Source organism: Protopterus annectens, chromosome 10.part0 (assembly GCF_019279795.1).
Source record: "Protopterus annectens isolate FY-2018-M chromosome 10.part0, PAN1.0, whole genome shotgun sequence".
Lineage (NCBI taxonomy): Eukaryota > Metazoa > Chordata > Ceratodontiformes > Protopteridae > Protopterus > Protopterus annectens.
This window is the reverse complement of record NC_056744.1, coordinates 1,836,776,300-1,836,799,628: the sequence shown is the minus strand read 5'-3', so window position 1 is coordinate 1,836,799,628 and position 23,329 is coordinate 1,836,776,300. Positions and strand designations below refer to the sequence as shown.

The 23,329-nt window shown below is 41.5% G+C and overlaps 1 protein-coding gene across 1 annotated transcript in view; it reads left to right on the top strand.

Moving 5' to 3' along the window:
• LOC122814088 (sulfotransferase 1C4-like) overlaps positions 1-23,329 on the top strand; it is a 345,308-nt gene that overhangs the window by 186,142 nt on the left and 135,837 nt on the right. The window contains exon 4 of the mRNA XM_044086697.1: positions 22,942-23,068. Coding sequence (XP_043942632.1) covers positions 22,942-23,068 — 127 coding nt within the window. The remainder of the gene's footprint in view (positions 1-22,941; positions 23,069-23,329) is intronic.

Here is a 23,329-nt window from a genome sequence, read left to right as displayed (position 1 = left end):
AGAGTAATGTGATGCATGTCTGTAAAAGGTCTGATGAAGAGGTGTGAGAGTAATGTGATGCATGTCTGTAAAAGGTCTGATGAAGAGGTGTGAGAGTAATGTGATGCATGTCTGTAAAAGGTCTGATGAAGAGGTGTGAGAGTAATGTGATGCATGTTTGTAAAAAGTCTTATGAAGAGGTGTGAGAGTAATGTGATGCATGTCTGTAAAAGGTCTGATGAAGAGGTGTGAGAGTAATGTGATGCATGTCTGTAAAAGGTCTGATGAAGAGGTGTGAGAGTAATGTGATGCATGTCTGTAAAAGGTTTGATGAAGAGGTGTGAGAGTAATGTGATGCATGTCTGTAAAAGGTCTGATGATGAGGTGTGAGTAATCTGATGCATGTCTGTAAAAGGTCTGATGAAGAGGTGTGAGAGTAATGTGATGCATGTCTGTAAAAGGTCTGATGAAGAGGTGTGAGAGTAGTGAGATGTATGTCTGTAAAAGGTCTGATGAAGAGGTGTGAGAGTAATGTGATGCATGTCTGTAAAAGGTCTGATGAAGAGGTGTGAGAGTAATGTGATGCATGTCTGTAAAAGGTCTGATGAAGAGGTGTGAGGGTAATGTGATGCATGTCTGTAAAAGGTCTGATGAAGAGGTGTGAGAGTAATGTGATGCATGTCTGTAAAAGGTCTGATGAAGAGGTGTGAGAGTAATGTGATGCATGTCTGTAAAAGGTCTGATGAAGAGGTGTGAGAGTAATGTGATGCATGTCTGTAAAAGGTCTGATGAAGAGGTGTGAGAGTAATGTGATGCATGTCTGTAAAAGGTCTGATGAAGAGGTGTGAGTAATGTGATGCATGTCTGTAAAAGGTCTGATGAAGAGGTGTGAGAGTAATGTGATGCATGCCTGTAAAAAGTCTGATGAAGAGGTGTGAGAGTAATGTGATGCATGTCTGTAAAAGGTCTGATGAAGAGGTGTGAGAGTAATGTGATGCATGTCTGTAAAAGGTCTGATGTAGTGGTGTGACATTAATGTGATGCATGTCTGTAAAAGGTCTGATGAAGAGGTGTGAGAGTAATGTGATGCATGTCTGTAAATGGTCTGATGAAGAGGTATGAGAGTAATCTGATGCATGTCTGTAAAAGGTCTGATGAAGAGGTGTGAGAGTAATGTGATGCATGTCTGTAAAAGGTCTGATGAAGAGGTGTGAGAGTAATGTGATGCATGTCTGTAAAAGGTCTGATGAAGAGGTGTGAGAGTAATGTGATGCATGTCTGTAAAAGGTCTGATGAAGAGGTGTGAGAGTAATGTGATGCATGTCTGTAAAAGGTCTGATGAAGAGGTGTGAGAGTAATGTGATGCATGTCTGTAAAAGGTCTGATGAAGAGGTGTGAGAGTAATGTGATGCATGTCTGTAAAAGGTCTGATGAAGAGGTGTGAGAGTAATGTGATGCATGTCTGTAAAAAGTCTGATGAAGAGGTGTGAGAGTAATGTGATGCATGTCTGTAAAAGGTCTGATGAAGAGGTGTGAGAGTAATGTGATGCATGTCTGTAAAAGGTCTGATGAAGAGGTGTGAGAGTAATGTGATGCATGTCTGTAAAAGGTCTGATGAAGAGGTGTGAGAGTAATGTGATGCATGTCTGTAAAAGGTCTGATGAAGAGGTGTGAGAGTAATGTGATGCATGTCTGTAAAAGGTCTGATGAAGAGGTGTGAGAGTAATGTGATGCATGTCTGTAAAAGGTCTGATGAAGAGGTGTGAGACTAATGTGATGCATGTCTGTAAAAGGTCTGATGAAGAGGTGTGAGAGTAATGTGATGCATGTCTGTAAATGGTCTGATGAAGAGGTGTGAGAGTAGTGAGATGTATGTCTGTAAAAGGTCTGATGAAGAGGTGTGAGAGTAATGTGATGCATGTCTGTAAAAGGTCTGATGAAGAGGTGTGAGAGTAATGTGATGCATGTCTGTAAAAGGTCTGATGAAGAGGTGTAGAGTAATGTGATGCATGTCTGTAAAAGGTCTGATGAAGAGGTGTGAGAGTAATGTGATGCATGTCTGTAAAAGGTCTGATGAAGAGGTGTGAGAGTAATGTGATGCATGTCTGTAAAAGGTCTGATGAAGAGGTGTGTGAGTAATGTGATGCATGTCTGTAAAAGGTCTGATGAAGAGGTGTGACAGTAATGTGATGCATGTCTGTAAAAGGTGTGATGAGGAGGTTTGAGAGTAATCTGATGCATGCCTGTAAAAGGTCTGATGAAGAGGTGTGAGAGTAATGTGATGCATGTCTGTAAAAGGTCTGATGAAGAGGTGTGAGAGTAATGTGATGCATGTCTGTAAAAGGTCTGATGAAGCGGTCTTAGAGTAATGTGATGCATGTCTGTAAAAGGTCTGATGAAGAGGTGTGAGAGTAATGTGATGCATGTCTGTAAAAGGTCTGATGAGGAGGTGTGAGTAATGTGATGCATGTCTGTAAAAGGTCTGATGAAGAGGTGTGAGAGTAATGTGATGCATGTCTGTAAAAGGTCTGATGAAGAGGTGTGAGAGTAATGTGATGCATGTCTGTAAAAGGTCTGATGAAGAGGTGTGAGAGTAATGTGATTCATGTCTGTAAAAGGTCTGATGAAGAGGTGTGAGAGTAATGTGATGCATGTCTGTAAAAGGTCTGATGAAGAGGTGTGAGAGTAATGTGATGCATGGCTATAAAAGGTCTGATGAAGAGGTGTGAGAGTAATGTGATGCATGTCTGTAAAAGGTCTGATGAAGAGGTGTGAGAGTAATGTGATGCATGTCTGTAAAAGGTCTGATGAAGAGGTGTGAGAGTAATGTGATGCATGTCTGTAAAAGGTCTGATGAAGAGGTGTGAGAGTAATGTGATGCATGTCTGTAAAAGGTCTGATGAAGAAGTGTGAGAGTAATGTGATGCATGTCTGTAAAAGGTCTGATGAAGAGGTGTGAGAGTAATGTGATGCATGTCTGTAAAAGGTCTGATGAAGAGGTGTGAGAGTAATGTGATGCATGTCTGTAAAACGTCTGATGAAGAGGTGTGAGAGTAATGTGATGCATGTCTGTAAAAGGTCTGATGAAGAGGTATGAGAGTAATGTGATGCATGTCTGTAAAATGTCTGATGAAGAGGTGTGAGAGTAATGTGAAGTGTGCCTGTAAAAAGTCTGATGAAGAGGTGTGAGAGTAATGTGATGCATGTCTGTAAAATGTCTGATGAAGAGGTGTGAGAGTAATGTGATGCATGTCTGTAAACGGTCTGATGAAGAGGTGTGAGGGTAATGTGATGCATGTCTGTAAAAGGTCTGATGAAGAGGTGTGAGAGTAATGTGATGCATGTCTGTAAAAGGTCTGATGAAGAGGTGTGAGAGTAATGTGATGCATGTCTGTAAAAGGTCTGATGAAGAGGTGTGAGAGTAATGTGATGCATGTCTGTAAAAGGTCTGATGAAGAGGTGTGAGAGTAATGTGATGCATGTCTGTAAAAGGTCTGATGAAGAGGTGTGAGAGTAATGTGATGCATGTCTGTAAAAGGTCTGATGAAGAGGTGTGAGAGTAATGTGATGCATGTCTGTAAAAGGTTTGATGAAGAGGTGTGAGAGTAATGTGATGCATGTCTGTAAAAGGTCTGATGAAGAGGTGTGAGAGTAATGTGATGCATGTCTGTAAAAGGTCTGATGAAGAGGTGTGAGAGTAATGTGATGCATGTCTGTAAAAGGTCTGATGAAGAGGTGTGAGAGTAATGTGATGCATGTCTGTAAAACGTCTGATGAAGAGGTGTGAGAGTAATGTGATGCATGTCTGTAAAAGGTCTGATGAAGAGGTGTGAGAGTAATGTGATGCATGTCTGTAAAAGGTCTGATGAAGAGGTGTGAGAGTAATGTGATGCATGTCTGTAAAAGGTCTGATGAAGAGGTGTGAGAGTAATGTGATGCATGTCTGTAAAAGGTCTGATGAAGAGGTGTGAGAGTAATGTGATGCATGTCTGTAAAAGGTCTGATGAAGAGGTGTGAGAGTAATGTGATGCATGTCTGTAAAAGGTCTGATGAAGAGGTGTGAGAGTAATGTGATGCATGTCTGTAAAAGGTCTGATGAAGAGGTGTGAGAGTAATGTGATGCATGCCTGTAAAAGGTCTGATGAAGAGGTGTGAGAGTAATGTGATGCATGCCTGTAAAAGGTCTGATGAAGAGGTGTGAGAGTAATGTGATGCATGTCTGTAAAAGGTCTGATGAAGAGGTGTGAGAGTAATGTGATGCATGTCTGTAAAAGGTCTGATGAAGAGGTGTGAGAGTAATGTGATGCATGTCTGTAAAAGGTCTGATGAAGAGGTGTGAGAGTAATGTGATGCATGTCTGTAAAAGGTCTGATGAAGAGGTGTGAGAGTAATGTGATGCATGTCTGTAAAAGGTCTGATGAAGAGGTGTGAGTAATGTGATGCATGTCTGTAAAAGGTCTGATGAAGAGGTGTGAGAGTAATGTGATGCATGTCTGTAAAAGGTCTGATGAAGAGGTGTGAGAGTAATGTGATGCATGTCTGTAAAAGGTCTGATGAAGAGGTGTGAGAGTAATGTGATGCATGTCTGTAAAAGGTCTGATGAAGAGGTGTGAGAGTAATGTGATGCATGTCTGTAAAAGGTCTGATGAAGAGGTGTGAGAGTAATGTGATGCATGTCTGTAAAAGGTTTGATGAAGTGGTGTGAGAGTAATGTGATGCATGTCTGTAAAAGGTCTGATGAAGAGGTGTGAGAGTAATGTGATGCATGTCTGTAAAAGGTCTGATGATGAGGTGTGAGTAATCTGATGCATGTCTGTAAAAGGTTTGATGAAGTGGTGTGAGAGTAATGTGATGCATGTCTGTGAAAGGTCTGATGAAGAGTGTGAGAGTAATGTGATGCATGCCTGTAAACGGTCTGATGAAGAGTTGTGAGAATAATGTGATGCATGTCTGTAAAAGGTCTGATGAAGAGGTGTGAGAGTAATGTGATGCATGTCTGTAAAAGGTCTGATGAAGAGGTGTGAGAGTAATGTGATGCATGTCTGTAAAAGGTCTGATGAAGAGGTGTGAGAGTAATGTGATGCATGTCTGTAAAAGGTCTGATGAAGAGGTGTGAGAGTAATGTGAGGCATGTCTGTAAAAGGTCTGATGAAGAGGTGTGAGAGTAATGTGATGCATGTCTGTAAAAGGTCTGATGAAGAGGTGTGAGAGTAATGTGATGCATGCCTGTAAAAGGTCTGATGAAGAGGTGTGAGAATAATGTGATGCATGTCTGTAAAAGGTCTGATGAAGAGGTGTGAGAGAAATGTGATGCATGTCTGTAAAAGGTCTGATGAAGTGGTGTGAGCAGCAGCACAAAAGTGCTTACCTACAACAAAAGAATTTTCACTGTTAGGCATAGAACTTTGCACTTCTTGGCAAACAACAGTGACTTCCTTGGCAGGATTGTTAGCTGTTTTTCTGTGGTTTAAAAATAATTTTGGTTGTTGCTGGTGATTCTTTTATACTAAATGTGACGTAGAGAAACTGTTGATTTCATATATACACTAAGTGCAAGGAAAGCATCCTGTCATATGTTAGATGCATCAGATGTACACTTACTGTATGCTGGCTTCCATAGCAGCATCTATGGCATGTTTTGGCAATTTAAGATCACAGCAGTCCAGTTCTTAGTTCATTTTAACTGCTAATAAAGAGCTGAGTGTTTTTATACTGAGAGACCGATACAGTTCCATTCTGTCTTCCTCTTCATATGGCTAAACACTCAAAAAAATGGTCTTTATATTTGCCTATTCATTAAAATCGAACACATTGCACATGGAAAGAGAATGTCAATTCATCTGGTATAGACAGATAAAAGTCCTGACTATGACTCAGGTGACCTGAGACTGGCTGGTGGCTCAGTCACCTGTGAGATCTGGCACAGGAAGTAAAGAGGAGTAGCAATGCGTATGCCTGCTTGTCTTTCTCTGAGGGAAATAGAGAGCATATGTTTGGGTACATTCTTCAAAGGAGATTTCTCCGTGGATGCTGGAGATCATGCAGAGATTATATCTGGAAGGAAAAGAGGGTTGTACCATGGTCACAACTCATAAAGAGACACAGATGTACATTGCTAGGCACTCTGTGCAGTACATCTTTCCTTAATGTTGCAAGTATGTGGAGGAGAACCAGAGCAATACCATGTGACAAGCCTCCTCCATCAGCAACAGAGATACAATGTGACAAGCCTCCTCCGTCAGCAACAGTGGAGGCTTTCAGACTCTCTGTACTTTAGCAGTATCCGTCTATCACCAAGACCATGGAGGCTAGTGACCCTACCTTGGAGGGACTAAACACTCAGGTGCACACCTCTCAACCTCTTAGTGCAATGAATCTGGACAACGCCCAACAAAATGGGGGATAAAGGCCCAAAAATATGGACAGATTTTAAATATTGTTCTTATAAACTTAGAGAACTGCTGGAGCAGCAGGGTTCGTTGTAACATACATTTTCTGAAGGATTTGAAGTCTGAAACTCAAATGTATGTCATTATTTAGTGACTTCAGTCCTCAGATCATTCCAGTGATTTGCCAGAAAAGCAAAACATTTATTAGGAGCAGACCAAAAACATAAAGCAAAAATCTGGGCATTCTATGAAAAACTGGGCAGTTGAGAGGTATGCCCATGTGAAGTTATACTTGAATAGTTTGTGGCACTAAGAAGAAACAGAGGTCAAGGGAGTCATGCTGACATGGGGAAGAAGAGATAAAACTCTCATCTAAAAAAAATGTAAAGGGTGTCCTTGAAGCCAGCGTCAAATGTGTCCTTTGACTGTTTACTTCTGTGTCATTCACTAGTACACAAAATATTCAAACCTTCCAGAATAACATGTACTAAACATCCCCAGGATAGAACATGTAACTGCTTGTTCACTAAGCAGAATAATGCAGTTCCTTGTATACACCTCCCTGTTCTGTGCAGCCTGTTATATAAACTGATGAAGTCCGGTCGTGGAGTCATTAAATAATGAGATACATTTGAGGTTTGGACTTCATATTCTTCAGAAAAATACATGCTAAGACAAATCTTGTCATTCTATCAACTTTCTAAGCAATATTTAAAATGTGTCCCTATTTTTTGGCCTTTGTTCCCCCATCATGTCAAGCTTTGTACAGATTTATTGCGCTAAGAGGTGGAGAGGTATGATCAACTCACATTATTTATTTATTTGTGCTAAATGCATCATACTGGCATGAAAACCATTCCTGGTACGCAATTGGTCATGTATTTGGGAGCTCTCATTGGCTCTCAACTGGTTTGTATACTGCAATGATGATTGGCTGTAATTGTGGTATAAAAACAATCAAAAACCGTGTGGCACAGCCAATGCTGTTTTATGTGGAACAGCGGAGCAGCTATTTGATTAGTTTGTATATAGCGATGCCAATTGGCACTTATTGTGGTATACTAACCAATCAAAAGCCATGTAGTGGAGCCAAAGCTGTTCAATGCAGAACAGCAGAACAGTGGGTTTGGTTATGGCCGAATGTGGAGCGTTTTGCATAATCTGGAGCACTTGGAGTGGGGCTATGAGATTCAGGTTTGTTTGCACCAAATTGGAGATATGAGAATGACTTTGGCTGTCAGACGTTTTGTTTTCTAGATGAATCTCAAAACTAGAGGAAATGGATGAAAAGCATGAAGGAGTCCACCTTGTCATCTGTTTTTAGGGCATCCTTGGCCTGACTATCATCTCATTGAAAACAAGTTTAAACATTTGGCATCTGTAAGAGATCCTCACCAGAGAACCAGATGCTCCAGGAGATGCATGTTGCTATCAAAAAGCATTGCATATTGATGACCTAATACAGCATTTTGATGCAGAAGGTGCCCACTGCCACAGTCTCACACCCTTTTCATGAAGACTATGCCTATTTCCACACTTTCATGGCATGGCACAGAGGGAGGGAGACCTGACTGTGACACAGCAGACAAGGGTTCAGCTAGTGGTTTAGGCACTGGAAGAACCAGGCAGAGGATGATGGGAGTGAGTGAGTGGCTGTTCCTGGTCTGCTGATTCCCCCCCTTGGAAACAAGAAGCTTGCAGTAAACCAGTAGTCATAGACTAGAGGGATATGGGCTTGGTAGTCCCAAGCTGCTTATGGTAGCCCTAGTTTTCGTGTATGTAGGTGCATGGTGGCACAGATAGGTAGGGACCATAGGAAGCCTCTGTGACATAGGTGTTTATATAAGTCACCAGGAGGTGGGGTTCAGGCTATAGAAAGAACATCTAGCAGGAGGTGTGGCTTCCACTGAGGGTCTGGAGGTCCAAGTAATTCAAGTTGGAGATAGTCTTGGTCAATCCTTAAACATGGCTGTCTCTTTTCTGGACAGTCTAAAGCTCAACCCTTGGGCTTCCAGAATGAGGGTACTCTACCCTTAGTAGCAGGACTGAAGATTAGATAAAGGCAGGTGGCACAAAACTCCTCCATGGCTGTCATAATGATTGTCACTATCTAGGCAGGTCTTAAGTTCAAGTATGAGCCTTAGATCAAAGAATGGGACACTGATGTTTGGCAATTAGCTGATGTCTACTGAGGCTGTAGACTGGACCAAGCTGCTAGAAGCTGCTATAAATAAGCACTTTAAATGTGACCAAACCATGAACAAAAATGTGGAGAATATAAATCAAAAAGGTGTCATTCCATGAAGAATGAAGATTGTTCTCAGTGATGAGGTTCACGTTACTACTGCCTGTAGCTTTTTCCTTATGACTGACTCTACATTGTGCCACCTCAGTTTTTACAAATGTCCAAGTATCCCTGCTCTCAAAGGCAGAACTCATCACTGAGTAGCCACCACAGCCTTAGGCTGGCTCTGACTGACCAGCGGTATAGTCCTAATCAAGCTTGATGCCACCCATAGTATCTCATACCACCTCAATAAGTGCTTAGGTTGCCATGCTTACTGTAGCTACATTTCCACATTTACATTGTCTGGGTAAGGTACAAAATCTACATGCAATCCAACCCTATGTGTCCTTATGTGTTATGGACATTTATTAGGAGAGGGTATGTCAATTAGGAAGATTCTAGTGTTCATGTGGGGGATATGTTAGTTTGGGCATTACTGTTAGCCTCTGATTATTAGAGGCATGGATGCTAGATCTGGGGGGGATTTCTGATTTCCCATCAAGGTCCCATCAAGGTTATACTTAAATAGGGTTAGGGGTGAACTCTGCTTCACATGGATGGAGAGCCTGTTCCAGACCATGGGCATCCTCTGAGACACATATCATTGCTGTGAACCCTAATTACTTTAGTTAGCCAAAATCCCAAAATAAAGAGATGATTGGGTAACGTGTTCATTGGTATATATGCAGGGAACCTCAAATCACCAAAACAATGAAACCCCCAAAAAAACAAAAAAATATCCATGAAACACAGATCTCGAAAAAACACTGTTCTTGCAGGCTGCATGTCCTGAATTTGGATCACATGATTTATCTAGAGTATTTAAATGTATACAGGGCTGTGTTTTAATTTGTCTGATGAAGTTCTGATACTCTAGAACGAAACCGCTTAGCTTTTATTCAAGTGTATTAAAGGTTTTTTGTGCACATTTTTTTATTTGTATATATGTAGAAAGCTATGGTTATGCTACAAATTCTTAATTTTAAGTGTTCGTGCTTCTAGGTACTGCAGCCTTTTCATGTTTTTTCCAGCTGATGCTCTGTGCTGACATTAACCCAAATGTCTGCTTCATTGGTTTTAATCCTCTGCATTTTTCTGTAGACAAATGTAAAATTCTTGACTGCATTTTACCTTGAGAAATTGACTCGCATACAGTTTCAGCTGTCTCCTTGCATTTTTGCCTGTGCATTAAGTTTACTATATTCTGTATCAGCTAAACTCAGAATACCTTTGTCTTTTTCAAAATACATAAGGAAATTTACTGGATGGGAGAGTGTGGCAAGTATGTGGTCAGAGACGAGGAAGTTTGCAGAAGGGTGGGACACTCTGAGCTGTCATGTAGATAGAAAAAAAATTGGATAAAGTAACCGTCAGCTAAGAAGTGTAAATTGTATTGGAAAATATTCCAAAGGAACCACCTAAAGCGAGGGTTTGTGAAGTGCTGATTCCAGCACTTATGATTCTCCTGACTCTGCTGTATGTTGTTTGTAAATAAAATCTGCTTACTTCTACAGTACTTTGTTGCCAGAAGATTTGTTCACCCTCTACTTCTCCAGATCAACAAAATACAGTCACCACATTTTGCTGACATGTGCTGTGTGCTTCATCTCTGATTGGGAATTTGCCCTTTTCAAACTGTAGTACAATCTTTGACATGGCATATAGAAGCTGCAAGGAGTGAGGGGTGCATAAAATGTGAGATATTTTTTTTATTATAATGTGTGAAGAATTCTATGCTGCCTCCTGTTGGTTTCTTGTTGTTACTTGCATTTACATGCATGCATACCACAGTTCATTTAACTATTTATTGCAATCAACTAGTCGTATTACTGTATTGTACTGAGTACAATAAATACACGAAGAAAGCTGTTTCAGTTAATATGCTTTACTTTCACATTTCACATTCTTTTCAAACCTATAAGCATGTAGCACAGATGCTGTCAGGTCTCTATGGCAAATACCCAAAGCTTTTTTATGCACAGTCACATTTATACCAGAAGGTCTGATATTTTTTCTCAAAGTCTGATGTAAAACAGTTCTTTCTTTGTATAACATCTTTGTATAACACGTCACCAAAAATAAAATTCTAGCCAACTCCCAACATGGCTTCAGGCCAAATCACAGTACCACATCAGCCCTACTATCCTTTTCTAATACCATCAATAACTTCAGAAACAATAATAAACTATCATCTGCTCTTTTCTTAGACCGCTCCAAGGCCTTTGATATGGTGAACCACATTCAACTCCTCCATACATTAAAAAAACTATCACTCAGCAATTCCACGCTGAAATGGTTCCAATCCTACCTGTCCAATAGGCAACAGGCTGTTCTATGGCAGGACAAATTATCCACATGCCTACCTGTTACACTTGGAGTTCCCCAAGGATCTATTCTTGGCCCTCTTCTCTTCCCCATCTTTGTTAATGACCTGCCCACAATCACCCCCTATGCCACATGCATTCAATATGCAGATGATTCGACCATCATCTGCACTGCCTCCAACCTGGCAGACCTCACTGCTTCAACCCAAGATACCATCAACCTAATAGAAAAATGTTTTCTCAAGTCGTCAACTAGTTCTCAACCCCAACAAAACAAAACTACTTACTTTCTCACCCACTCACAAGACTCTTCCCCCCACCTTCTCTATTACATCCTCCAATGGAATCACTATATCACCAGAAGCTCACACAAAGCGATTAGGTGTTACCATTGATAACTCCCTTAAATTTGACACCCATTTCAATCTAACCATCAAAACCGTCAATAAAAAGCTTGGCTCTCTCTATAAAGTAAAACACTTTCTCACTCCTCACGCTAAAATTACAATTGCCAGCACACACCTACTATCAACTCTTTTCTATGCCTCCCCTTTTACAAACCTAAACAAGACAACCCTTAACAAACTTGCTTCTTGTTACAATCACATAGCTAGATTTGCCACAAATTCCACCTTTAGAACGCACCACTGCACTAACTTGAAGCAACTAGGGTGGTTAGAGTTTTCCAGCCAACTCCATTTCAACCAACTCAAAACGGCTCACCAGATACTGTATCACCCAGAGAAAACACCAGCTCTGAAAAACATCATTCACCCCTATATTAACCTGCAATCTTTACGCTCCTCCAATAAGATCTTAGCTCAAATTACCAAAGCCAATAATTCTGCTGGGGATTCTCTATTCTCAAACTTTGTAGGTAAAATGTGGAACTCCCTATCGACCATGCTCACCTCAGAACCTTCACTCCTACAATTCAAAAAAAAGCTTAAACCCCATCTCAATACTCTCTGGCAATGTCCCTGTTCCAAACCTGATTAACCACTATCATTTACCCTTCTCTTACCTCACTATCCTTAACCGCTTTTTAACAAGGTGCCTCACCTTTGTAATTGACCTATGTTTTTTTTATATGCTGCTGTTATTTTTTTTCCCAAGATGTAATGTATCTTTATATTGTATTAGAACTCAACCATCTTCCTTTTTTTTGCATTAACAATGTTCATATGTCTGTTATGTACCCGGAGCTTTTCTCCCCGGGCCTCTGTTGAAAATGTACATGTATCCAGTCGGACTCTCCCGGTTAACAAATGTAAAATAAATAAATAAAAAATAAATAACAGTTTTTCTTTGTTCTTCTAATTTATGATTTGTCGTTGATTTAAGTTTGGTGGTCCAAGGAAACTCAGTTATCTGAAACGTGGTGTTCCAGCACTATCTGATGTTCCAACTTTATCTTGCTTGATATTACATCTCTTTACTTCACTGATGTCCTCCCAGCTGCCATCTGTGCAGTTATTTTTACAGACTTTGTTTCTCAATAACATACTCCTTCACATGGATGCCAAAAATCTAACTATGCTATATATGCTTGCCAGCACACTTACAATTTTTTTTCCAGTTATACTACTTCTAAATTAACCCTTTATATTTCATATCATTCTTGCAGCTTTATTCAAGCTAATAATCATGCTAGCCATAGTTTGAAAAGACAGTATATACTACATAGAACAGAGTATTCTTTCAATGTGGTCAAACTTTTGGTAGTTCATCCAGTTGTCATAGACCTGCATCTCATCATCATCTTCTTTCAGCTGTTCCCATTAGGGGTTGCCACAGCGGATCATCTGTTTCCATTTCTTCCTGTCCTCTGCATCTTGCTCTGTCACACCAACCACCTGCATGTCCTCTCTCACCACATCTATAAACCTTATCTTAGGCCTTCCTCTTTTCCTGTTACCTGGTAGCTTCATCCTTAGCATCTTTTTCCCAATATACTCAGCATCCCTCCTCAGTACATGTCCAAACCAATGTAATCTTGCCTCTCTGGCTTTGTCTCCAAACCTTCCAACCTGGGCTGACCCTCTAATATACTTATTCCTAATCCTGTCCACCCTCGTCATACCCAGTGCAAATCTTAACATCTTTAACTCTGCCACATCCAGCTCAAACTCCTGCTTTTTTGTCAGTGCCATTGTCTCCAACACATATAACATAGCTGGTCTCACTACCCTCTTGTAGACCTTCCTTTTCACTCTTACTGGTACTCATCTGTCACAAATCACTCCTGATACTCTTCTCCACCCACTCCATCCTGCCTGTACTCTCTTCTTCACCTCTCTTCCACACTCGCCATTACTCTGAACTATTGATAGAAAGTATTTAAACTCATCCACCTTCGGCACCTCTACTCCTTGCATCCTCACCATTCCTCTATCCTCCCTCTCATTCATACACATATATTCTGGAGCTGATCCTTGATGTAACCCCACCTCCACCTTAAACACATCCCTCACTCCCACCGCAGAACTCACCACTGTCAAACTACCCTCGTACATATCCTGTACCACTCTTACATACTTCTCTGTCACTCCCGACTTCCACATACAATACCACAACCCCTTGCTAGGCACTCTGTCATATGCTTTCTCTAAGTCTACAAAAACACAATGCAACTCCTTCTGACCTTCTCTGTACTTCTCCATCAACACTCTCAGAGCAAACATTGCATCTGTAGTGCTCTTTCCTGGCATGAAACTATACTGCTGATCACTAATCATCACGTCCCTTCTTAACCTTGCTTCCACTACTCTTTCCCATAACTTCATGTTGTGACTGATCAGTTTAATCCCTCTGTAGTTACTACAGCTCTGCACATCACACTTATTCTTAAAAATTGGTACCAAAACACTTTTTCTCCATTCCTCAGGCATCCTCTCACTTTCCAAGATTTCATTAAATAATCTGTTTAAAAACTCCACTGCCATTTCACCTAAACACCTCCATGCTTCCACAGGTATGTCATCTGGACCAACAGCCTTTCCATTCTTCATCCTCTTCATAGCTGTCCTTCCTTCCTCCTTGCTAATCCATTGTACTTCATGATTCACTATCCGCACATCATCCAACCTTCTCTTCCTCTCATTTTCTTCATTCATCAACCCCTCAAAGTACTCTTTCCATCTGCTCAACACACTCTCCTCGCTTGTGAGTACGTTTCCCTCATTATCCTTTATCACCTTTACCTGCTACACATCTTTCCTAGCTCGGTCCCTCTGTCTAGCCAATCGGTGCAGGTCCTTTTCTCCCTCCTTAGTGCCCAACCTTTCATACAACTCTCCATATGCATTATCATTAGCCTTCACCACCTCTCTTTGCCATGCACCTCATCTCCTTGTACTCCTGTCTATTTTCTTCATCTCTCTGACAATCCCACTTCTTCTTTGACAACCTCTTTCTCTGTATACTCTCCTGTACTTCTTCATTCCACCATCATGTCTCCTTGTCGTCCTTCCTCTGTCCAGATGTCATGCCAAGCACCTTTCTAGCTGTCTCCCTTACTAGCTCTGCTGTAGTTACCCAGCTATTTGGTAACTCTTCACGGCCACTCAGTGCCTGTCTTAACTCATCCCTGAACTCCACCTCACAATTACCTTATTTCAATATCCACCATTTGATCCTTGGTGCTGCCCTCACACTCCTCCTCCTCTTCTTGATCACCAGCATCATCCTACAAACCACCATCCTATGCTGCCTAACTACACTTTCTCCGGTCACCACTTTACAGTCTCAAATCTCCTTCAGACTGGCCCTCCTACATAAGATATGATCCACCTGTGTGCATCTTCCTCCACTCTTGTATGTCACCCTATGCTCCTCCCTCTTGTTAAAATACGTATTCACCACAGCCATGTCCATCCTTTTTGCAAAATCCACTACCATCTGACCTTCTGCATTCCTTTGCTTCATACCATACTTACCCATCACTTCCTCATCCCCTCTGTTCCCTTCACCAACATGCCCATTGAAATCTGCTCCAATCACCAGTCTCTCACTCTTGGGTACAGTCACCACCACTTCATCCAACTCACTCCAAAATTTTTCTTTCTCATCCATCGCACACCCAACTTGTGGAGTATATGCACTAACAACATTCATCATTACACCATCAATTTCCAGCTTCATAAACATCACTCTATACCACACACTTTTCACCTCCAAAACACTCTTAGCATACTGTTCCTTCAGGATAACTCCTATGCCATTTCTCCTCCCATCCACACCATGATAAAACAATTTGAACCCACCTCCGATACACCTAGCCTTACTCCCTTTCCATCTGGTCTCTTGCACACACAATATATCAACCTTCCTTCTGTCCATCATATCAGCTAGCTGTCTCACTATACTAGTCATACTGCCAACATTCAAAGTTCCGACCCTCACTACCACAGTCCCAGTCTTTCTCCTCTCTTCCTGCCTTTGGCCATGCCTTCCGCCTCTTCTCCTCCTTCGGCCAACAGTAGCCCAATTTCCGCCAGCACCCTGTTGGCTAACAGTACTAGTAGTGGTCGTTGTTAACCCGGACCTAGACCGATCCAGTATGGAAATATTTACTGGTGTCCGCATGAATTATTTGGTGAAGTTTTACTCCGGATACCCTTCCTGATGCAACCCTCCCCATTTATCCGGGCTTGGGACCGGCACAAAGAAATGCACTGGCTTGTGCATCCCCAGTGGCTGGGTTGTCATAGACCTGCATCTATATATCTATATATATGTATATAACACATATCTACATAGTATATATATATATATATATATATATATATATATATATATATATATTTACGCTATACAATTTATAGGTGTATGTATTCTATTCTATCACATGGTGAAACTTGTGTTTTCCAACTCTAGTACAGCCTGTCAAATTATATAATGGTTAAAGTCCATTATAACCACTATTACATAAGTCAAGAGGTTTTGCCCATTTTTCAAGTTTGTATGACTCTAGAATTTGCATATTTAATTTCTGAGGGTGTGCAGGGGGGGGGGGCAGAGCCCCCCCTCCATATAAAAAGCTGTTTTTTGTTTTACTTTTCGTATTCACAAATGTAACCTATTGGCATACATTTGCCATTACTTTTTTTAACAATTATTTTGGTGGTAATTAATGGTAATCTCCAGTGGGTTTGTTCGATGTTTTGTGTTTCAAGCAAACTCATGGCGATTATTCATTTTATATATATATATATATATATATATATATATATATATATATATATATATATATACTGTCCAACAACAAATGGTGCTCAGACCGATAAGGTGCATAGAATAGAAAATATCCACCAAACATGGACTTCCAGCACTCAAAACAAGCCTATATTTTTGTGGAGATTGATAAGGTGAGGGGTGAGGGGCTTTCATTGTTAAGAAAACATAAGATCTTGGACTTCAAGGAAAGGATATGGATTGTGAATTTGGGGCTTTATACAAACTGGGGTTGAATGAAAATTCCTAAATATAGACTGAATATAGACTGGGAACATTACTCAAGCCCTAACTTTCTAGCCCAACGGTTCCTGGAGTTCATAAATTCAAATGCCATGGAACAGCTAGTCACTGTTCCCACGAGAGGAGAAAATATACTAGATCTCATTGTCACAAACATGGGGACAAAATGCTCCACACTGGAAGTATATCCCTCATTGGTGAGATCTGATCATAAACTAATCTCACTGGAAATCCACATCCCGCCCCCACCCCAAACAAAAAAGACCATAGTGAAGAACTTCTCTAAAGCAAACTTCACACTACTCAAGACTGGTGTGGTATCCTTCAAGGCCCCTGAGCCAGTGGAAACCACAACCCAAGCTGCGGAAGCCCTTACAAATGCCTTCTATGAACACCTCCAGGACTGCATGGATCAGGCAATCCCAAATAAAACCAAGACTCTTTCCACAAAGGGCAAACGTCCAGTCTGGTGGACCCCAGCCATTAACAAACTTTACAATAAGAAGAGAAAGCTATTACATGAAAGAACAAAATCCATAAAAGGGAAGTCACCCTTGATCATTATTAGTAAAAAAATACGAGCACTCATAAAATCAACTAAGGCCAATTTTGAGAGAAAAATTGCCATGGATTCAAAGGACAATCATAAGGCCTTTTTCAGCTATGTTAGGAACCTGGGTGGAAACTCCCAGATATGCTCAGAATTAGTCCAAAATGATACAAAAATCACTGAACCCACAGACATTGCCAACATACTGGCAGACAGGTTCAGTGCAAACTTCACCCCTCTCCCCTAAAGGAGAGATAACTATCCCAGCCGAGTGTAGCCTCCCGGACATCTCAAATGCGCAGGTGAAAGCTGCTCTCTCTAAAGCTAAAAACACAGCATCAATGGGACCGGATGGTGTCCCCGGCTGTGTGCTACACGAGCTAAATGAGGAATTAAACCCGCACATAAGGCAGCTGTTTAATCTCAGCCTTACCACAAGATACGTGCCCAAGGAGTGGCGTACGGCAACTGTGGTCCCACTCCACAAAGGCGGCGCCTCTACGGACCCTGGTAATTACCGCCCCATAAGCTTAACAAGTCTAGTCTGCAAAGCTATGGAGAGGATCATAATGGAGCTCATAAACAAAGATATAGGGGACTTGCAGACATTGGACCCGACCCAGTTTGGCTTTGTCAAGGGAAGATCATGCCTTTTGAACTTAGTCGACTTCTTCGAAACAGTCACCAAGGCCATTGATGAGGGAAAGGCAGTCCATACAGCCTACCTTGACCTTGCAAAGGCTTTCAACACAATACCCCACTTGGGTATTATAGAAAAACTTACCAGCTTAAATGTAAACCCATATGTCACAAGATGGGTTGCAAACTGGCTTAAGGACAGAACCCACAGGGTTAGAGTTGCTGGCGCTATGTCAGACTCCAAGCCGGTCACAAGTGGTGTCCCACAGGGCTCGGTCCTTGGCCCCCTATTGTTTGGCATCTACTTCTCAGAAGTACAGGCCAACATGGGAGGACTTTGGCTGACAAAGTTTGCAGACGACTGCAAACTGGGCGCCATAGTGGAAAGTGCATCGGACACGGATATCCTTCAGAAGGGACTCACGGAAACAGATAGCTGGTGCCAGAGCCATGGCCTGAAGTTAAATGCCAAAAAAATGTATAGTCATACCCTTCGGGAAAAACAAGGTAACCCCAAGCTGCCATATAGGTGGCAATCCACTAAGCACAGAAGAGGTTATCAGGGACCTGGGGACCCAGGTTGACAGTGGCCTTTCTTTTGACACTCACGTTGCTAAAGTGGTTAGAAAGACCTTCTACATTGCCCACCTGATCATGAAGGATTCACATCCAGATCTAGTGAGGTCATTGTTCCCTGTACTCTTCACTTATCAGACCAATGATCAAGTACAATGCCCCATTCGGGATGTATCTCACCCGACATCTGCAGCAATTGGAGAGACCCCAAAAGTTCCTCACCAAAAGGATAAAGGGACTCCAAAATCTGTCATATGCTGCCAGATTGAAGAAACTCCAGCTCTATTCAGTCGCATACCGTCTGCTCAGAGGTGACATGTGCCTGACATACAAGGCCATGTCCAACCCGGAATTAATGGACATGCTCCACCTCAAAAAATCCAAATCCACCAAAACCACTAGAGCAAGCGACTTAAACCTTAGCATGGATATAAATAGGACGTGCTGGAGGGATAGATTTATCACTCAGAGACTCCCTATGCTGTGGAATAAAATCCCAGTCCATGTGAGGCAGAGCACCTCGCTGGCTCTGTTCAAGAGAAATCTAGACCTGTGGATGGGAGATTGTAGGTTTACCCCGGGAATCATCTCTGTGTCACTGCTGGACAGAGGCACAACAAACTAATGGGCACAGTATTTTTTCATATAAGGGGTGGCGTAAGCCACAAAACTTTGGGCTAGGCTTATAAATTCCTTAGGGCAGATAGCCTAGTATAAACCTATGAACCTATGAACCTATAAAAAAATTTATTTTGGATGTATTATTGCTATGTCTAAATAAAAAAGATATGTATTGTAGTTGTCCTGAATTTACAGCGGCTCACTTGAAAGAGATAATTTCATAGAGACTGTCACTTTAAGAGTTGTTTTTCTTAAATAGTAAAACTGCATTACTTCGTGTAATACATTGAGCACTGATGACTCCTTTTTGGTGAAACCGGTTTGTGAGCAGTTGTGAGGCTTTGTTATTAGATTTCAGTCTTGTGATTGTTGGATATATTTATTGAATTTATCGAATTTTTCAAGTGAATAAGCAAGTGGAATGTGGCACGATTTTTGCGTTATATAGGCTTATTTTAAGTGCTGGAAGTCCATGTTTGGTGGGTGTATATGTATGTATATATATATATATATATATATATATATATAGGTTCATAGGTTCATAGGTTCGTACTAGGCTATCTGCCCTAGGGTATTTATAAGCCTAGCCAGAGTGTGTGTGGCTTTCGCCACCCCTTGGGATGAGAATACTACGCCCATTTAGGGTTTAGTTTATTGTGCCTCTGTCTAGTAGTGACACAGAGATGACCCCCGGGGTAAACCTATGATCTCCCATCCACTCGTCAAGATTTCTCTTGAAGAGAGTTAGTGAGGGGCTCTGCCTAACATGGACTGGGATTCTGTTCCAGAGTGTAGGGAGCCTCTGGGTTATGAATCTGTCCCTCCAGCACGTCCTATTTATTTCTGTGTTGAGGTTCAAATCTCTTGCTCTCGTAGGTCTGATGGATTTGGATTTTCTGAGGTGGAGCATGTCCATTCATTCCGGATTGGACATGGCCTTGTACGTCAGGCATAGATCACCTCTGAGTAGGCGGTATGCGACTGAATAGAGCTGGAGTTTCTTCAGCCGGGCAGCATATGACATATGTTTGAGACCCTTTATCCTCTTGGTGAGGAACTTTTGGGGTCTTTCCAATGCTGCAGTTGTCAGGTATGATACATCCCAAATGAGGCATTGTACTCAATCATGGGCCTGATAAGAGAAGAGTACAGGGGCACAATGACCTCTCTTGATCTAGATGTGAATCCCTTCATGATAAGGTGGGCAATATAGAAGGTCTTCCTAACCACCTTGGAAATGTGAGTGTCAAATGAGAGGTTACTGTCAACTTGGGTCCCTAGGTCCCTGATTACCTCTTCCGTACTTAATGGATTACCACCTATGTGGTAATTTGTGGTACCTTGTTTTTCCCAAAGGATATGACTATACATTTTTTGGCGTTCAGTTTAAGGCCATGGCTCTGGCACCAATTATCTGTTTCTATGAGGCCTCTCTGAAGGATGCTTGTGTCCGCTGGAGTATCAATTATGGCGCCCAGTTTGCAGTCATCTGCGAACTTTGTCAGCCACAATCCTCCTGTTTGCTTGCACCTCAGAAAAATAAATGCCGAACAAGAGGGGTCCCAGGACTGAGCCCTGTGGGACACCGCTTGTGACTGGCTTAGAGTCTGACATGGCTCCATCAATTCTGACCTTGTGGGTTCTATCCTTGAGCCAGTTTGCAACCCATCTTGTGACATATGGGTTTACATTTAAGCTGGTGAGTTTGTCTATGATGCCCGAGTGGGGTATTGTGTCGAAGGCTTTTGCAAGGTCAAGGTAGGCTGTGTGAACTGCCTTACCCTCATCAATGGCCTTAGTGACTGTTTCAAAAAAGTTGACCAAGTTCAAAAGGCAGGATCTGCCCTTTACAAAGCCAAATTGGGTAGGATCCAATGTCTGTAGGTCCCCAATGTCTTTGTTTATGAGTTCCATAATGATCCTTTCCATAGCTTTGCAGACCAGGCTCGTCAAGCTTATGGGGCGGTAATTTCCAGGGTCCGTAGAAGCACCGCCTTTGTGGAGTGGGACCATTGTTGCTGTACGCCACTCTTTGGGTACGTATCCCGTAGTAAGGCTAAGATTAAACAGCAGCCTTATGTGTGGGTTTAGTTCCTCTTGGAGTTCATGTAGCACGCAGCCCGGGGCACCGTCCGGTCCCATTGATGCTGTGTTTTTAGCTTTTGAGAGGGCGGCTCTCACCTGGGCATCTGAGATGTTAGGGAGGCTACACTCTGCTGGGATAGATATTTCTCCTTTTGGGGGGGAGGGGGCGGAGAAATTTGCACTGAACCTGTCTGCCAGAATGTTGGCAATGTCTGTGGGTTCAGTGTATTTTGTGTCATTTTGGACTAACTCTGAGCATATCTGGATTCCTATTACAAGAACAAAAGTTCATAACTTCAAACTTGTAATAGGAAGCCTCAATTACGCGAATGTTTACTTTAACGAAAGTGAACTTCCGTGAATGTGCACTTCACCGAAAGTACCGCAGCACAGTGGAGGACATCAAAAAACAATCTATGTCCTCTACTATGGTGCGATAGTCACGGACCTTAGGGTTAGGGCACGGGTTAGGGTAAGGAGATAGTTAGTAAAGCTATCCCCTTACCTTAACCCATGCCCTAACCCTAAGGTTTGTGACTATCGCACCATAGTGGAGGACATTGCTATGTCCTTCACTGCGCTGCAGTCATCACAGACCTTAGGGTTAGGGCACAGGTCATGGTAAGGGGATAGCCCTATGGGCTATCCCCTTACCATGACTCGTACCCTAACCCTCAGGTCTGTGAGTACTGCACAATGTTCAGTACAATGCCCGTTCGTTGTACTGAACTTCGTGTAAATGCACTTTTGATTAAGTGCACTTTCGCTGCAATGTGCATTCCATACATGATTTCGAAGTAGTTATATATATATATATATATATATATATATATATATATATATAGTTGTGCCAACGCAGCTGAAGTGCGTGACAATGGCTAACCGAAAGTAAGTTTGCACAGCTTTGTATGTGAAAAAAAAAACATGCCAAATACACAACAGCAAATGCTATTGGGCGTTTGCTGTTGTGAATTTCGCATATTGAGTGGAGATCGCAGTATAGAAGGGATTGGGAAATGTACCCTTTCCCTTACTGTAGTGAGATCTTGGAGTTTGTATACATATACATATATATATATAAGTAGCAGGTGGTCTGGGTGGTCCAGGGCGGCTCGTCCCCCTGCAAAATGTGTGTTGTATGACACCGGATGTGGTGGTATGTTCGAAAAACATTTTTTTTTGTTTGTTCTTTTTCTTGGTCGCTATCATAAATTTCAACAATGTTTTTCGAATACTTAAGTACTTGCAACAAACATGTTCGAAATTATGACAGTAAATATATATATATATATATATATATATATATATATATATATATATATATATATATATGTACACACACACATATATATATATATATATATATATATATATATATATATTTATTGCATGTGTATGTGCATGCGTGCTTATGTGTATGCACAGTTTTCTCCTATCAGTGTGCACATACACAGACACACACACACACACACACACACACACACACACACACACACACACACACACCCAGACGCTTGCAGCAGACTGACCTTGGGGCTATTATCAAGTCTCTTACCTGTACGTCTCTTGGATGTGGCAGGAAACTGAAGACATCAATTAAATGACATGATAGCCGAGACAAGCTATATAAGCATGACCTGGTAATCAAACTGGAGAGCCAAAAACAGTGATGCAGCCATTCTGACCACTGCAGCAATATACTGTCCACTACCCTTATACTATATCTTTTGTGATAAAAAATCATATTTTTATTATAAACCACTGCAACAGTATGCTGTTTCCCACCCATATATTATATCATTTGCACTAAGGATCGCATTTTTACTGCGGTTTGTTTGCTGTCAGGTGTTATCATTTTACTATTATAAATGTCCTGTGAAGTAGGCTAACCCTATGTCTCATACTGCTTGATACTCACTAAAGTAGCTCTCTGCTCATTTGAAACTTTAAATTCTTTACTCCACAGCAGCCAAATGGTGTGTTAACATCTATTTTTCATTCCTTGTTCTATAGACCATCTATGTCGCCAGGAATCCAAAAGACAATCTGGTGTCTTACTATCATTTCAGTCGCATGTGCAAGACAATGCCCGAACCCGGAACCTGGGAACAGTTTTTCCAGACTTTCTTATCAGGAAATGGTAAGGATTTACGTAACAGGGCTTAAACTGAAAACTCTGTGAGTAGTGACATCATAATTACAGAATCTTTAAGGGGTCTAAGTGTCATCGTAGGGGTGTAGAACAGTTGGAAGGAGTCAGTGCAGGTGTAACTCATTTCAGCTCCCTTCCTGTGCAACAAAACCTCCCGTGTGCTTCTTTCTGACATTATTACTACCATTTTATTGTCACATATTTGTATTACATGAGGTAACTTGTAACAGTCTTTAAAAGACAATAACA